Source organism: Fundulus heteroclitus, chromosome 1, assembly GCF_011125445.2.
Source record: "Fundulus heteroclitus isolate FHET01 chromosome 1, MU-UCD_Fhet_4.1, whole genome shotgun sequence".
In the NCBI taxonomy this organism is placed as follows: Eukaryota; Metazoa; Chordata; class Actinopteri; order Cyprinodontiformes; family Fundulidae; genus Fundulus; species Fundulus heteroclitus.
The window spans coordinates 34,521,576-34,540,062 of record NC_046361.1 but is presented as its reverse complement, the minus strand read 5'-3'; the positions used below and the strand labels follow the sequence as shown (position 1 = coordinate 34,540,062).

Below are 18,487 nucleotides of genomic sequence, written 5' to 3'. Positions count from 1 at the left end.
CTGCGAGGAATGTTGTCGATGCATATAACCACAAGCTTTCTTGTAAAAGCTCTCCTGGGCTGCTAGCACGGTGACATCTGATTGAAAATGTGCTTCATACCTGCAGACAGATGACAAACACTCTCTTTAGCTTTGTACTTTTAAACGTTTTCTCAACATTGTTTCGTTTGGGGTTTTTTTGGACGTGACAGACACAAAGTTGTGCACAGTGCAGCACTGCATGGAGTGAATTTTGTTCCACTGTCGTAGAGGAAAAAAACTGAACCGACTGTCAAAAATCTGTTACAAAGAAAAATCTGAAAGGTGTACCCGCAGCATGATGCTGCCACTGCCTTGCATATCTTTCCTGGAAGGCTGTGAGTTGTTGGCCACGCATAGAGATTCGCTTGTACGCCAGATACACTTTGGTCTCATCCGACAATAAGATTTTCCTTCATGCGGCCGCTAAATGGCAAACTTTCCCATGGAACTTCTTATGGCTTTCTGACAACATTCACCTTTTTCTAGCCGCTCTTCCACAGAGCTTAAGTTTGTGGAGCTGTAGATCTGTGCAGGTCCTCCAGAGCTGCCCTAACGCTTTTGGCTGCTTCCTCGATCAATGTTCTGTGCCAGTTGTGTCATAATTGTTCAGTTTTCAGACGGCGGATTGGACTCTCTGAGATGCTGACAGCTTGGATTATAGTTTTATAACCTAACTCAGCTTTAAGCCGTCTGCTGTGCTATTTTGTCTTTATGATGCTGTTTATTCATTAATGTTCTCTAACGAACCTCGGAGGCCTTCCCAGAACAGCTGGATTCATACTGAGATGAAACAGATGAGCTCCAATTACTAATGAGACTACTTCTGCAGGCAATTGATTGATTTATGGGTATGTAGAATAGATGGGGGACAAAACACAAACACATACCACTCTTTTCTGTTTCTTGTCATTGCTAAAACATCAAAGATATGCATTATTCCCATTCTACTTTACAATTAAGTGCTATTGTATAATATGTTAAATTAAAGTGGTGTGAATATTTCTGCATGGTTTCTCACTGTTGCGTGAAGGGAACCTAAAATACTGGGCCAGGGTATATTTAAATGAAGTCATCGTATTTTAATGCTCCACAAGACAAATCCATGGCTTATTCACAACATCAAATCACGAGCGCGGGTGTTGAAATGCAAACCAGGCTACAGACGCTGTAATCCTCCTAAAATGAATTACGGGAACATGCGGCCCACTCCCACATTCCTACAAACGTATCCTGGAGGAAACATCTGTGCAGCTTTCAGCCACAACAAAGCTGCGTGAGGGCTAGAATGAGGGAATAAGGAAGCAGCATGCGAGCGCCATCTGTCAACGCACAGGGAGCGCCGACGACACAACAAATCTGCAGCACTCCGGGGGGGCGTTTTATTTTGCCGCGTGCATTTAAGACTCTCGCTGTGAAATCTCCCGTCCAGAGTCGTTCTGGAAATAATTGACTTTTGTCATCCCCCTTTTAATGGATGGCTGCCCCCGGATAATTGCATCAGGTGCGGAAACCTCGGCCAACTCATCAACACTTGCCGGGTCATTATCGCTCCATGCTTACAAATCAGCTGAGCCACTCAAGAGATCAGATCAAACCAGGATGAATCCTCTGAAGACTCACGTCCTGATCTTAACAGCATGCGAGGCGACACGTGCCCCCTAATCCACGTTGCTTTAAGTCGTCAAAAATGCAAAAGGACAAGATTGCTGCAATGCAATTAGCCATCCCATCCCTCTTTGAGATACCGACCAAATTATATAACGAAAAAGCATCACCCACTCAACTGCAAGAGCTAAGAGGGGTCATCATGAAAGATCATCTATATGCTACTTGAACTTATTCACATTTTACAGGGGCTTGGATCCTGGTACTTACAGGTTCACTTCTATACAGAAAACCCTTATTATTATCTTTAGCTGTCACTTGATAGCCTCGTGAGACCATCCTGATCTCGCGAGCTTTCAAGGTTTCACTCGCAGATCAGTCTGGCTACTCTCCGTTAAAGAAAATTTGGAGCCGTTCACCAAACGAACGTCCAATCAGCGTTGGCTTTGAGGCGGGTTGAGGTGTGACGCAACGGGAAGCGCGTCAGTTCAGTCTAAAGAACATGGCGGCTTCAGCCGATGAAACTAGCATTAGCGTGGCTATCGAGCAAGTTTTATCGGAATTACAGAGTATTTCTTTGCTGAGCTAACGAGCCTTTACCTGCAGCAGCAAGAGTAGCTTGGCTTGTGGTTGTGTTTTCGTCGTCGCTCTGTTACGAGTGACGACGAATCTGATTGGTTCATTTGGCCCGTCTATCACCAACATAGGCCAATCAGCTAACCAGTATTTTCGCCCCTTCCCAAAATTACTTCAACGGAAGGTTTCCAGATGGATATGCGGAGCAAATCTATCTGGCGGAGTCAGGTAAGTCACTTGATACATTCTGCATTAAATAACACTGTATATTTTTCAGTGATGGTATCAAGACATCAATTGTTTGTTCCTGTAAAACTTTATTGGCTGGTTTTGCTGTTCTTTTTATACCTCTCTTTGCAGGTGAAGAAGCAGACAGAGGATGTTGTATCGTTCTCTCCCTTTTCTCTCCTCTTTCTCTTTCACCTTTTCTCTTTTTTTGTCTTTCTCTGCTACCTTAAGACAACAATTCTTATTGCCGCATTGCCAGACAGGACACAACCTCCCCCCCCCACATTCACGTTTTGTGAAATTACCACAAGCTGGACTGAATTTGATTGATTTTACACAATAAACCAACAGAAAACAATGCGCGTAACTGTGAAGTGGAGGGAAAACAATATGTGATTTATATAATTTTAGACAAATAATAATAATAATTTTGGTTTTGAAAACAATAATAGTAATTTGTATTAGTCCATGTCATGGTAACTTGGAGGGGTGTTGTGAAAATCTACACTTCATGTGGGGAAATATGTTGACAGGACTGCCACAAGACCAGAGGTGGGTAGAGTAAAAAGTTGTCAGCCAAGAAATTACTCAACTAAGAGTAAAAAAAAAAAAGTATTTGGCAAGAAGGCTACTCAAGTACTGACTAACAACTAATGATTTAATATTGAAAATGTATGTAATCGGACAGACAAAAACATAAGGTTATGGACAAATTCTGGTATTTTATAGATATAAGATATACTAAAGACACTAAAGACAAAAGAAACACTTTTCTAAATATATTTTTCCCAACATTAAAATTGAAAGGAAAATTATATTTGTTAATGTATATTCAGATTCAGATCATGTTAGAACAGGGCAAAGTACTTCCAGTGTATCTACTGGAATCTGCAATATCTACTGTTTACTGTACGTTCAGTTGGCCTACAAATGGCTCAATGAGCTCAGCAGATAGAAAATAATATTAAAATAACAAACCTTGTGTACAAATAAGAAGTCTCACTTTAACATAAAGTCTAGGTTTTTGTCTCTCTGGTGCAATTTTGGTAAAAACGAGTGTGTTGTTTATTCATGAAGTTACTCACAGCAGGTAGAGTAGCCAGAGATTTTACTCTAGTAAGAGTAGCGGTACATGCGTAATAATATGACTCAAGTAAAATTAAAAAGTACAGTGCATTAAAGCTACCCCTAAAAGCAAAATTTTCTCAAAAAGTTACTCAAGTAAATGTAACTGAGTAAATGTAACTGGTTACTACCCACTTTTGCATAAGAACAAACATTTGATGTCTGCTATAATCCAGGCAGGAGATACACCAAATATGTGGAAGAAGATATTTGGGTTAGTGTGTCAAAACACACATATATGGCTGGCATGCATTTTTTTTTTTTTTTTTTTTGTAGCAGGAAACCAACAATGCTCATCATCATCAACACTTTAGCTTCTCTGTAAAACACGGTGGTGGTGGCATCATGCATCTGGAGAGACTTTCTTACAGCAGGGACAGGGAAGTTGGTCAGAGTTTATGAGAAGATGAATTGAGCTAAACACGGGGAATTACTGAAACAAAATATGTTAGAGACTGCAGTAGACAGACCAGAGCTCCAATGGACTGGTTTAGAGCAGGGGTCTTAGGTCCTCCAGGGACAGTTTTTAGATGTATTGTCTGCAGGGTATCATGTTCCAGTCTTGCTAATAATGTCTCAGATTATTTGATTCAAGTGGGGTGCAGCAGAGAAACATACAACGTTGCAGCATACCAGCAAAAATGGCTGGAGTTTGAGACGTATAGGCTGGTTTAGATCAAGGCATATTCATGTGTTAGAATAGATGTCGCCCTTCAATCGGACCCGGCTTGAGATATTTTGCAAAAGAAAAACAGGCAAAAGACTTGCAGTCGTGACATTTTAGTTTTTTATTTGTTGAGAAGTTTGAAAGCCGTGCGTCACTTTCCCTCTACTACCCGGTTCTTACGTGATGAAATGTTAAAAGAAAACTCAAACCCTGAGCTACTTTTTCATGCAACTCTCTGTATGTGCCGTGCCTTTGATTTGTATGCACCATGCGCGCCCATCCTGGGAACAAATCTGTTGCAACGCTGGTAAATCTGCCGATCGGTCCTTGAAGGTGCTGCGTTTCTCGTTTTCGTGCAGATGCTTTACATTCGGCATAGGACAGCACGCGTGCAGGAGGCTGGTGCAGGGACTGGCGGCTGTTTCCAAAGGAACGGCCGAATTCCTGGCTGACGGAGAGAGGCCGCAGCCCAAGGTACTCATTTCCAGCCCGGAGTGTCACTCATAACGACATCTAGCTATTTTGAGGGCCACTGGAGGGCCATTATGCAACCGTTTCAATACATTGAGTGCCTGCCACTGATACCCATTAGGAGATCATGTGCAAGACACCGCTCCTACTGTTAAGCTGTCAGGGCGGAAGCTGTGTTATTTTTGTTTTTACTCCACAGATGATAAAGTCGCTGAAGAAAACCATGTCCCCGGTACTCAGTGACATTTCCATCGAGTGGCTGTTTCCCGAAACCAAAGAGGTGCTGCTCTCCCCTGTTGGCAACACCTTCCTCTTTCCAGGGGACCGTCTGATTGGCTACAGCGTGGTGTGCGACACTACCCGTTACCACGACAACCCCAAATCTGTAAGACACCTGTTGAAGGGTAACAATTAAGTGCATGCTTCTGTGGTTCAGAAAGGCAACCTTTCCTGGTTAACACATTGTCTTGTAGCATCACTGCTACCGCAAAAAAAAATAAAAAAAATAAAAAAAGTCCTCGAAAAATATTATCCGAATGAAAGAAATGAATAAAACCTCATGAATGGCTCGATGAAACAAATCTAAAAACACCACTTGTCAGGATGAGTCAGCTGCTTCACATCTAAACAGGATAAAAGGAGGAGATACAGCATGATGCGCTCCGTTGAGTCAGCCAGCTCGGTGTTTTACCACTCACAAGAAGATGAGGCGGGGAAGACCGCAGTCGACGGTCAGGGGTCCCACCGGGAAGCACCACCCGGGACACTCCACGACTCCTACCAGGACTCCATCACAGAAGGCCGTCTTGTCAGTGCAGAGCCAGACTTCACGGGTAAGAGCTGCATGTTTCCTGTGGACAGATTTCACATTGTTTGTGAAATGTTTATGCTTTGCAGGCTTTACTATAAGCGGCCAAAAGTTTACACTAATCAGGTGTTTACTCGTAGTGGAGAGGGCTGGGATAAAAAGTGACTTTTTTTTGCAGAAATCATGAAACTTTGCATTTGAGGACTACTAAACCTGGAGGTATCAGCAGTTTTGGATATGGACAATATGGCTCTCTGCCCAGGGTGGCATGGCCTGGGGAGTGCCATTAACACCAATACTATGTAATTTTCCCATACTGGTGTAGCTAAGGATGAGAATTGCTTACATTTTACATGCACAAAACATTGCATGTGACTGAAGTACCTGGGGACATAGTTGGTGTTTGATATTTACTATAATGCTAAGTGTTGGTATGACCAACATTGGTCCTCCAATTAAAAAAATAATAAATTCTGTTGGTTGTAAATTAATTTTCTTTTCGTTATTGCATGTCTTGTCAATAGGCCAAGGGCTACCAGGTAGACCATGTATGTCCTGCAGGACAATATGGCTGTGGGTTACTAATAGTGCTAAAATTGGTGCTTTCCAGTTTCTCTATTTTTTTTCTTCTATTTTTTGGAGAATTTTTTGAGCTTTTCAATCATGTTTCATTCAATATCCAAATCACACTGGTCAAACCTAAACTGTATTATTCTATAATCTCAGATTATGTGTCCCTGGTTAAGATTGACGAAACCCTTATGCTGACGCTACATGCATGCTTGGTATGGGGGATTGCTGCAAAGTCAACGACACAATGCTAGGGACTGTCCATTGTGGCTCTACGCTCTTTCAGGAGTGAATGCTGCAAGTCATTCACTTGATGCAATCTTCTGGGTTTTCTTAGATCGAAAACATTTTGATCAATCTGTCTGTGTGACCTGATTGAATTGACTTTGAAAATTGCCTTGAGATGACACGTGTTGTAAACTGGCATTATATAAATAAACTGATTTGATCTTATGGGTTCTGTGAAAGCACCTCAAAATATTTTGGAGGGTGAGTTATGTTTTTAAATGGGTTATGAAAAGTTGTTTGGATATTTGACCATTGTTTGAGCACATTTATAATCCATTTAGATTCATTGGTGTCCTGCCATGGATATTTCTTATAAGCTGCGTCCTCAATCAGTTGGGTTGAGGTTGGGCTTTTTGGGAAGGCTGATCTAGAATCTTAATGCTAGTTTACTTTATTAAAATATATGTTTTTGGGTTCATTGTTCTGTTGGAACAGGACGTTGAAAGAAACTTGATAAAGATGTTCAAAAATAACCCAGGAACCATTAAGGCTCACTGGAACACAAGTACCACTTTCCACAGCAAAGCAAGTTTTACATCGGCGCGGACTGATAAGATGTCAGCCAGCTCAACAGAAATTTCTGCCTCCATGGCCAAACCAAATTTCCTCTTGGGATAATGTTATGGTCCATTGAGAAAAGGACACTGCTATTTTGCCACAATGGCAATAGATATGTTTGGAAGAACCAAAATGAGGCTTTCAAGCCCAGCTAGACTATACAAGACTATACTATTGACAGCATCATGCTGAGAGTCTGTTTCATTGCCAAAAATCATGCGAATACTACTACCTCCAAAGTCTTTACATCAAATTAACAACTAGCATCGGGTGTTTCAACACCCCAATAAATGAGTGAGTTTCAGGAATTAAACAGATCTGAAACCCAATTGGACAGATTATGTTTAAAAATTCAGGTCTATGTAAATAAACCAATCAGTTTAATTAATTCCTACCAATTCTGCCAAGAGAAGTATTGAATAATCTGACCAGAATTATAACAGGTAGGCGTTTAAAGCCAGAAAAAGCTGAGGTATGTCTGTGTTTTTCTAAGGGACATTTACCCAAATGTTAGAATGCATGTACGTGTATTTGAGCCTGTATGTAAAATTCTGACCCTGTGTGGATTAGAGAAAATCCACAATTAATGCAAATATCTTCATCGTGGACTTGTTTTTAATCATTTCCTCTTTTTTTTTTTTTTACATGTCCTCTCTGGATGTGTAGCATTTTTAATCATTTTCAAGACTGTATTTATTTTAATCGTTAGTTATACCCCCCCAAAAATGCTTTGAATAAATCATTATAAATCTAAAATATTACAAGTTTTTGCCTGATAAGTGGGACCAGAACTGTATGAATAACTCTTTAAAGGTATGGCTTTCAGTGCATGAAACAATTCACATTTCAATTAGACGTCTGCTTCTATTAGTTCCAAAATGAAGAAATTAATGCAAGACTGCTGGTACATTTCTAGGAAACAAGGTCAGACATTTGTACGTTGGATTAGTGTTTATTATTCCAGAATGGCAGACATCATGATTTGCACCATAATTGCATTACTTTCAAATGTGTTGACAATACATATTTGACATCATGTTTAGACGACACGTCACCCAGGAGACGCGCTTACAGCACCAACCAACTCATGGACTACAACCCTGCAAAGAAAACCTTCACTCCCAGTGACCCCAACTCGGTGGCGCCCAAGAATCCCCTGAGGAGGAGCAAAGTCCAGGACCTGACGGGCCAGATGAGCCCAGAGCACGAAGCGCAATGGAAGAATGACTACCAGGTATGGCCTACCACTGAAAATGATTATTAAAATGCACTTTTATTCTCTTTTCAAATTGGTCAAATGTTTTATTTTTAGCTCTGCTTTTAATTTAGTGCATGCCTCTTGTTTTAGATCCCTGCCACCAATAGACAAAACAAAGTAGTAGCATATAATTAAAGCAGCAGAATGTGGATCTATCTAATGATGGAGTCGTCAAAGCGTCAAGTCGAAAATGATATTTGAACTGAGAATGAGTTGGCTGCTGAGGAAGCCACCTGACCCCCCCCCCCCCTACTAGATTGGAGTATAATCAAGAAGAGACTGATGTGTCCTTCTCGGTAATTAAGGGCAAAATTAATGAATCGCAATTAGGTCTGAATAACTCAGGAAGCAAGTTGCCATGACTAAACAGAATGAACAGGAGGAAAGCGTGTCTGCTCTGGTAAATCCCGTTGAAGAATCCTTTCTTAACTGGACTTAATGAACAGATATAGAAAATCTCTATCCAAATTAAAGGAGTTCATTAGACACAGAAACCTCAGGGCTTTTAAACCTCTCAACAGGATCAACAATCTGTCTGTGAGACTCCCAAGAACCTTTATTTTTCCCTAACATGTTTTCTGGCACACAAAGAGTTTTTGCTTCATGTTTCTTTCGATAATCAGACAAATAAATTAAAAAAAGTGCCATGCATTCCACATTTTCTCTTGCTGCAAGAGATTTTTTTAGGATATGATGTAATAAACTAAAATAGAACTTGTGCATAACTGTGAAGTAGAAGGAAGCAAGTATTTTTTGGCATGTTTCTGCCAGAGTTGCACATTTGCTGACCAGGTTTTTGGCCCATTTTTGTTTGCAAGACAGTTCTGGCTCACTCAGATCTAATGTTTAGTTCCAAACCAAATATTTATTTTCCAAACTAAACATTTAATTTCCAAACCAAACATTAAAATTTTAAACTAAATATTTAGAAGTAGTAGTTAATACTTAGTTTGGAGCTAAATATTTAGCTTATTAACTTAATATTTATGCATTTTGCCAGTCAGCAGAGGCGGACTACCAATACTACAGCTGGGTCTTGCGAACTTGCATATAAACTGGCTTCAGCCGTCGCTCATGTAACTCCTTCTATCATCGATCTCATCGTGTCCAACATTCTAGCTGAACACACAGGACAATGGCTCTATGTATCGCTATCCTCATGATTTGGAAAAGTAAAAATATTCTCAGAATAGAGATCTTTTATTGGACTACATTAGTCTTCAGACAGCGTCTGCCTCCTCATCAGATCAATCTCTCTCGACTCCTTTGATCGGCTCCATCATCGAGTAGGTGTAAGTGGCCGTCGTCTTTCTCCTGTGGGGTTGGGTGGCTAACGTGGGGGGTTGCCTGGCTTTTGGGGGTCTGGGGGGCCCCCGGGGTAGGGTGTCTGGTGGGTCTGGCACGGGAGTTTGTGACCCCCGCTGGGGTGGGGCTTTGGTGGCTGCATGCAATGCTGTTGGGGGGTTCTGTGCTTGGGTTACTGACCTGGTAGCTGTGTTGCTCTTGAGTTAATCTGAGGTGGGTTTGGGTTCTTGGGGTGGGGATCCTGGCAGGGCATTGGGTGATGACTTTTTAACCTCTCATTGAAGGTGGTGGGGGGGGGTCGGGGGTCTCAGCCCAGGTGTTTATTGACCTATGTGGTGAAAGTTGGGGTTAGGAAGCAGCCCAGGGACCGCTGAGCCCCAAATGTATTTTGATTACTTGGACTATTTATTTATTTTGGAGGTTTTTCGCAGCTCTAGTGGCTCGCTTTTTATCACAGTAGGCTGACAAGAAGGGAGTGGAAGAGGGGGAGAGAGATGTGGCAAAGGACCGCGGGTCAGAGTCGGACCCGGGTCGACCGCGTTGAGGACTAAGGCGTCTGTATATGGGTCGCGCTACCCGCCAGTCTTTGCCGAGCTTCACATATTTTGCAAAGAAGGGCAGAAAACTTCAGCCTTTAGATGTGAAAAGTGGTTCAGGGGTGGAAAACTAATGCACATCACACACATTTAGTTTTTTAAACATTTTTTAAAACCACGTTTTCTTTCTTGTTCACGGTCATACAGTCATTTGTGCCGATACATCACATAAAATCCCCATAAAATGCAATAGACCTAGTGGCTGTAAACAGGACAAAATCAAAGTTTCAAGTGCTATGGATACCTCTTCTAATATCCAATTCTGGGCTTCAGGTAATGGGCTTTTGGTTTTCTTACACCTCTTCTATTATGAACAAAAAATGCTCACCAGAGTCTCTCTCTGGTGATATTATGAAACAGGAGCCTGTGTGAGCACACAGAAACGATCGGAATAACAATTAGCTGGTGTTGTGTCTCCCTTTCTAAAACCAATATGGGCAGCTGGGTTTTGTAAACTGCAAAGCATCTTTTTATTTTTTTTATGCTTTTGGCCACAGCTGGCTGGTCTGTGCGCCACGTCCTTCAGAGGGCGACCCGCCACCTGTCACAAGCCGCCTCCTCAGCAGGAAGACGACTCTGAGCTTCATCCCCAACCCCAGCTACAGGATGGCCCTCCGCCAAGCGACAGCAGAGGGGCGCCTATGCCTCGCACCCCCGCTGGGGATGACGGGTCCAGATCGTCCACAGACAGCCCCTCTGTTGGCAGCCTTGGAGACACAGGTGAGAACAGGGACAGCCTTTCTGGATTAATCAGACATGTTTTTATATTAAATAATTTATAAAACCTTGTTAAGTCTGTCGTTTCAGGACATTATTTATGGTTATGTTAATAGGTTGAGACTTTTATCATTTGACATAGTCAGTGGGGGTTTTTGATCTGGGTAACACGGCTTGGCTCCATCCTGCTCCTCTGATGTTTCAGACGGATACGGACACCAACTGTGCCAAGCCGAAACGCCGCAAGAGACGCAGAAATCTTATCCGGGAACGACCGGCCCGCGCAAAGGGGACTGCAAGGCGGTGGTGTCGGGACTGCTGTGTGGACAAACCATGAAGTGGGAGGTGGTCTTTGACATCGATCCCTTTTTAAGCGGCCGGGAACGCGAGGAAAAGGTCCACGAGGAGCTGTGGAACGAGACGTTCCACCACCTGGCCGGGAGCTCCATCATACAGGACTTTGAGCACATGGCCGAGAAAGAGTGCGAGATAGAGCAAGGTGAGCTCGGGTGGGACTGAGGCGTCATTTCTAAAACGTGAAAACAGGAGCTGTTAACCTTATTTCAGATGTGCAATCGATGTGCAGATTTTTTAGGATTAACATATGGAAACAAAGAAAAGTAAAAAAAAAACATGAAAAATGACTCAAACTGTCATTTATGAAGCTGAAGCGGAAATTCAACTGAAGAAACTCTCGGCTTAACCTCCATCTAATCGGAGGCTGGTCCGCCTCCGATGCAGCCAATCTGATTCGAGCCGCACCTCCACGAAGCCCAATCAGTATCCAGCGTTCATCTTAAAAGCAACTTCAAATCACCTCTCAGCCTGCTACCCAGCAAGCGCAAGTAACGTTGCGCTATGTCGGATTTCGATTCAGATGACCATTTCAACCCACCTCCATCCCCTTCTCCATCTGGCTTTTCCACGGTGCTCCTTCAACCTCGTCCCTATCAGAGTGAAATTTCTCTCTGACTCTTAGGAATCACCCGTCACATCTCAATCGGTCCGGCAGAAGACCGCCATGTTGAGCCTGCCAGAGGTTTCTTCCCAAAGGGGAGTTTTTCCTCTCCACAGTCGCTTCATGCTTGCTCATCATGGACAGTTCATGCAAATCTGTGTTTTTCCAAGTTGGACATCTAGCTCAAGCAAATCATCTTGCACACCAGCCTCTATGGACTAACCAACTGCATCTATCTCCCTGTTCTCATACATCTGCTTATGTACATTAAAGTATAATTCAGCGTTTATGTTTCCTGCCGGGGTCTGAGCACCAAAGTCTTAAATTATTGTATCAATGAAATTCTTCTAATCATCTTTTTTCTCTCTGTGAGTTTTTTCAGATTGAAATGCTTTTGTAATTATTGTCGGTGTGTTTTCTTATTTGCAGGTTCTGGCAGGAAGTACCAGGTGTATGCTATTCACACTAGCAAAGCCTGCAACATTCTGAGCAAATACACAGCGTTTGTTCCCATTGACCTGGACACCAACGAGTATTTGCCAACATGTGTTGAATGCATAAATTCTGGTGAGTTATATGGCTCAGATTCCCCTCGGTCCCGCCTCTGTTTCTCGTTTGAGAAGACGGGCAAAAGGCAAACAAAATCTGGAGCCACAACCTGTTAGATTCACGACTCTTTTCTTGCGCACTTTGTCTTCTTTTTATTTGCTCAGAGGATTGGTTTGCGAAGTTGTACACTTTCTTTAGTTTGAACGGTGAAAATCTGGTTTCACATGAAAGGTTTGAACCGAACTGTTTGATTGCCGTCTAAAGCGAGCCTGTAAAGGTCTCTGTTTTCTTGAAGCTGCAGGTCTGAAGAGGAGCTCCAGGTCCCGGTCGGGGAGCAGGAAGAACCGAGGGTACTCCATCGGGCTCGGTCGCTCCCAGTCTGGCGGCATGTCGGAGGAAGATATCCTCCTGCCTAACAGTATGTGGGGATTTTCTTATTTTTATGTTGCTTTTACCATTGAAGAAAATTCAATGGAGAAAGTGCTCACCCTCGAGAATCATTGACCCAAAGCCAATAAGAAAGTTGGATATTTGATATAAGCTGCACTGTAAAAATAAACTGAATCTCTAGAAGAAAAGCGATGGCTGCATGTTTAGACTCCCTTTCACGTTTTGTAATGTTAGAACTACAAATGTCCTTTTGTTTTATCGGGATTTTCCGAGCTAGACCGACTCAAAGAAGTGAACCTTTGTGAAGTGGCAGAGAATTGAGCCATACTCTCATCTCATCATGTTTAAACAAAGAATTGAACTGGAAGACCTTCACAGAGCAGCTGGATTTAGTCTCAGGTTAAATCACTCACAGGTGAATTTTAGGCACTGGTTAGGCGTCTTCTGCAAGCCACCGTTTTATTTCAGGGTGTCATGGTAAAGGGTGGCTGACAGAAATGCCTGACTGATTTTTACTTGTAAATCATTTTGAAAACCTTGCATCAATTTGCTTCCACCTCACAATTGTACTTTGTTTTGATCTTTCCCAAGAAATCTTTAATAAATTGTATGGAAGTTTGTTTTTGTGGCATAGCATTACGTGAAAACTTTGGAGCAGTGTGAATAGGTTTGAAAACCAACGGCATTTCCCGTTCTCCCCCTCCATTAAAAGCCAGTAAATGGCTAGTAAATGGGATTTCACATCTCGATTGGGTCTTTCCTGATTAAATAAAGTTATGAATATAAATAACAATAAAATGTTTATGTCAGTTCAAACCTGCTTTCATGCAAAACTGTAAGGTTGTTTCAGGAACAGTGAGATATGTGGACCTCTCGGAGATGTTGGGGAGCTGTTTTTATAAATAACAACTTCAACAGGAGGACACAACATTTTAAAAAAAGATCCTCAGTGATGGCATAGCAACAGCACGACCTGATGTGGGCACGAGATGCTCCCAAGCATATGCCTGTTTTTAAAAATCCCAGACGGCACGGATACGCAGGAGCTTTAGGGATATTATGATTCCAACCAAAATGTTGGAAAGGTGACTATTAAATTAAAGAAATTGGTTCATTTCTTGTTTACTAGTTAATTTTTATCATGACTAACTTTTAAATTCCACCTTTTTTCAGTTGCTCGCAAAGAACATTGAAATACTTCATCACCTTATGTTTTATCTAATAAAATATTAAGTTCCATTAGTAAATTTTTTGCTATTTTCTTAAATGTCACCTGATTAAACAAAACTCTGACTTTAAAGGGGCACTAAGCGATGCAGCGTTGTTGGTTGTGATAAAAGTTTAAATCTATTATGCGCCGGTCTCCAACTACTAAAAACATCTCACTGAGTGAATCGTTTCAAACCAAGTCCACATTAAAATAAGTGTTACTTATTTTATGCTGGAGATTTTTGGAGTCACCTAGGCTTAGGCTGCTGGAGGACATCAGGGTCTATTTCTCTCACTCTGCTGAGTTCTCCTACTGCTCTCCAGTTTTACATTGCTTGTCGTCATTTCAGCTTTTAACTTTTTGTTCTCTCTCTTTTTTTTTCATAATAGGCACACCTGGTCTGATGTTCTGTTAGCTGTGACATCATCCAGGGAAGACAGATCATCCACTATTACCATCTAATGTAGAACAGATTACTGGATCAATGTGTGCTTCTGTGCTTTCTGTGCTTTCTGTGTCTCTGCTCTGTCTTCTCTAAGCCCCAGTGGGTCGAGGCAGATGAGCGTTCACATTGAGCCTGGTTCTGGTTCTGCTGGAGGTTCTCCTCCCTGTTAAAGGGGAGTTTTTCTTTCCACTGTCGCTTCATGCATAGTCAGTATGAGGGATTGCTGCAAAGCCATGGACAATGCAGATGACTCTCCCTGTGGCTCTACGCTCTTTCAGGAGGAGTGAATGCTGCTTGTCAAGACTTGATGCAACCTGCTGGGTGTCCTTAGATAGGACATTATTTGACCAATCTGTATAATCTGACCCAATCTTTAAAATCTGATTGAGTTTGACTTTAGAAAGTGCCTTGAGATGACATGTTTTATGAATTGGCGCTATATAAATAAAACTGAATTGAATTGAACTTTGTTTTTTCTCCAAAATATAACCTTTCAAATTGAGAAAAATGCCTTCTTCTCTAACGTTTCCTGTGCGTTGGTTTTTGATTTATGTCCCAGCTGCAGAGGATGGCGTCTCTCCATGCAGCACGCCCTCGTCCGCCGGCTGGGATAAATGCAGCTTCACAGAAGGTAAGCACATCAGCCGCATTCTTGCGGCGATTCTTCCATTTCCCCCCACTAAGACCTTTTGACATGCAACATGTTGCCATTTACAGGCTCGCTCGGCTTCGTTTTTACCAAATGTGAAACAGCAAACCATTGACACCACAGTTCCTTTTCTTGTAGGGGTTGACAGAGGAGGCCAATTTTAGTTCGGCTCACATTGACGATTTGAAATATGAGCCTGCACTGAAGGCATAAAAAAAGCAAACACGACACGTTTCACCTGGAGAGCAGAGACAGACGCCGGAGTGTGCAGAATGTTTTCTGTCATCGCTGTGACTTCGCCCTGTTTCACCGTTTTATTAATTGACTGATGGTGAAAGAGGACAAGCAGAACCCTGAATCTGTTCATCATTTTTCTAACTCTGCATCTGTCCGCCTCTTTGTCTCCAAGTCGCCCCACAAAGGAGTCCATCTGTGACCTCTGACCAATCACTGAAATCGGTGGAGAGTCTTTTTTCTGCCAGGTGGGTGATTAGCGTTCAGCTGGTGGATAAATGTGCTGTACCTGCTCTCAATATTCAGCTTATTTGACATTTAAAAACCACTCTGAATACATTTAGGGCATATTTTTATACATCACTGTTTTCTTTATGTATAATAGAAAATTATTATTCTTATTTAACGAATTACATTATGCTGCCTCTAGCAGTGCTTTAAACCCGTATTGTCGTTTAGCAAGACCTCATTTCCGAGCATTCAATAACACTTCAGAAAACTTGCCATAGTTTTTTAAGATATTGGAGATATAATCCAGAGTTTTTTTTTTCTTACATATCCTATAACTCTTCATATTCTGAGGTTGCTCTCAATCAATTGGGGCATTGTTTTTTTAAAAAAACAACAACACGCATACCACAATATTTTTAAGAGATCCCTCAAAAATAGATCATTTCAATGAGGTTGACGGGCACTAACATTTTTAGTTTGTCAGTTGAAAAATAAAAAAATGTTCTTTAAAATTCTTTAAAGGTTTGTCATGCCAGTCCATGCGGCACTAAGCACCTAAAGCTCAAGGGCCAAATATGTAGAAAAAAAATCTGCAGGCTTTGTCTTATAATAACATCAACTCTTTCTTCAAGACTTTCATAGTGATGCACTTTGTACTTTGAAGTATTTTGCAAACCCTCAGTGTGACATTTTGCTTCCAATTATATCAACTTGTTTGTTATCTTTTCATGTAATCTTGAGTTGCAGATCTCCAGGTGAAATTACGCATCTCCAGGTAAAATAAGCAGAAAACAAGGCTGCGACATGCGTCAGCGGCTGCCATAGGAACACACATCTCTCAACTCTTTTTCTGTGGACTTTTTCAGCCGCATATAAAAATGTATTAAACTCTATAAACAATTTATTTACAATTCTTTGGCAGAATCTCGGAATAAATATCAAACATATCCCAGTTTGACAGAGAGAAACAGCTCTTCGCCACCACCGAGGCGATTCTCAAAAATGAGCTGGAACCCGATCGGCCTGCTTTGTGAATTTACATTTTTTTACTATTCATTTGTTAACCATATAAATTTTCAGCTGTTTAACCTGAATATAAGTTTTTTTTTTATCAGTTTAGCTATGCAACAGTTTTTTTATTCTGGTCTTCAATACAGATTCAACCAAATAAATGCAAGAAACACTGTATGTCTTTATGACAGTTTCTATGGTGACAATATGTTTATAGATCATTTTAAAATAGTTATTTTTTTATGCCTGAAGCGTTCATATTTATTGGTAGGTGCAAATATAGGTAAAAATACAGCAGAACATTAAAAGTGAAAATTTGCGTGAATTATATTAAAGTCTGACTTATTGGAAGCAGCCTGTAAAATACTTTTATCACACATTAAACTCTTGTGGTGTTATTTTAAATTGGAAAAATTAGTTTAGTCCATGGATTTTTCTTGTTTACTGCTCCTCTCCCTCAGCGTATCAGAAAAGTTTAAACATGTCTTCAGATAGCTCAGGGAAATATCCAGAACAAGGATCTCTGTCCTTGTGGAAACAAACTTTATAAGCCAACAGGTGTACAGAAACTGTGTTTGCTGCGGTTTACCTCTCGCTCTCCTCTGCCAGGCTGGCCCTCAGCAGGACTCGCCTCTTGACCCGAGCTGCGAAAGGATTCATGTGTCGATCGCACAGCAAGTCCGGCGATTCAATAGGAGAGAGTGAAAACGAGAACAAAGACTACATTCCCCTGGTGAGCATCGGATCTTTGCTGTTTGTAAGAACGCTGCAGGTCTGTTGGATTGGGACTGATGTGAAGTAATGGCGGAGGAGGTAAACAAAAAAACAATAAAGATGCTTGGAATAGTCCTGAATGAGAAGGTGCACCTTAGCGTTCAATTATAAAACACCTACTTTCTTTCTGCAAATCTATTTAGTCTTAGGTCAGCAATATGCATGAATTATAATAGCGAATCATTTTTATTACATTTGTAAGTTATTACCTTCTTGTTGATGTATTGATACCTGCCAGAGTTTAGTTAAATTTAACTGAATTTTGAAGTTTTTCTTTAAACATGTCAAAAGCTTTTTTCATAGCTTTAGACATTTCATAGCTTTAGATATCCATTGTTTATGGACTAAACCCTTTAAATTCATCCAATCCCTGGCTTCTGCTAGCTTGATTGTTTGCGTTACGATAAATTCATTTGAGTTCAATTCACCTTATTGTATACTGGGCCATTTCAGGACAAAGTTTGTTTTGTGCACTTTCCAAAATGAATTGAAGCCAATTCCATCCAAGTTCACTTTATTATTCAGATCGGTTAAAAAAGTTTTCTGTCCAAGGGAACCCAGCCGATTGCATCGAGTCATTGACTCGAAGCGTTCAGTCCTCCTGGATGAGCGCTCAGCGATAATGGACAGTCTGTGCGTTGTGTTGTTGACTTTGAGCAGGCTTGTGGAGAGAAAAAGAAAGAAACCTGCAGCAGAACCAGAACCAGGCCCAGTGTGAGCGGCCATCTGGATTAGAGAAGACAGAGCAGAGTGGAAAAGATTAAGACTGTTACTGCACTTTAAAAGCAAACGCTGCCCTCTCTGGACATTTTCCTCTGAGTATTGGAATTTTGAATATTATTTAAATACATGTAGCCACACTTTCTTTTAAATGCAGACAACAGATTTAAAAGATTCTGATAGCAAACCATCACAGACGGAAAGTCGTACATTAGTAGCTTTTAGGGGGAACCACAGATGGCTGTTGGTTATATTAACAAAGTTTGATTTTATTTTTATTGTAATGAAAAAAAAAACAGCATTTTAAGAAAATAGATAAATTTGGATCTAAACAAAGGCCAACAAGAAGTCGGATTTGCTTAGATTTACACTGACAGTGTATTATTTTCTTTAGATAGCGAGTTTTGGCTTTAGATAAATGGAGCGCAAAAGGATTTAAAATGAAAGTTTTTTGGAAAATAATGATAGGAAGGTTGGATGAGTCTTCACAGAGCTGCACTTGTGATGCAAATCTGAATGTAAC

At 41.2% G+C, this 18,487-nt stretch overlaps 1 protein-coding gene across 1 annotated transcript in view; it reads left to right on the top strand.

Annotated features, from left to right (window-relative positions):
* vwa5b1 (von Willebrand factor A domain containing 5B1) overlaps positions 1-18,487 on the top strand; it is a 71,255-nt gene that overhangs the window by 49,609 nt on the left and 3,159 nt on the right. Inside the window, exons 11-21 of the mRNA XM_036141647.1 lie at positions 4,582-4,696; positions 4,893-5,078; positions 5,325-5,526; positions 7,961-8,151; positions 10,574-10,796; positions 10,999-11,292; positions 12,181-12,318; positions 12,596-12,718; positions 14,905-14,976; positions 15,404-15,476; positions 17,080-17,203. Of these exons, the coding sequence (XP_035997540.1) occupies positions 4,582-4,696; positions 4,893-5,078; positions 5,325-5,526; positions 7,961-8,151; positions 10,574-10,796; positions 10,999-11,292; positions 12,181-12,318; positions 12,596-12,718; positions 14,905-14,976; positions 15,404-15,476; positions 17,080-17,203 (1,741 nt within the window). The remainder of the gene's footprint in view (positions 1-4,581; positions 4,697-4,892; positions 5,079-5,324; positions 5,527-7,960; positions 8,152-10,573; positions 10,797-10,998; positions 11,293-12,180; positions 12,319-12,595; positions 12,719-14,904; positions 14,977-15,403; positions 15,477-17,079; positions 17,204-18,487) is intronic.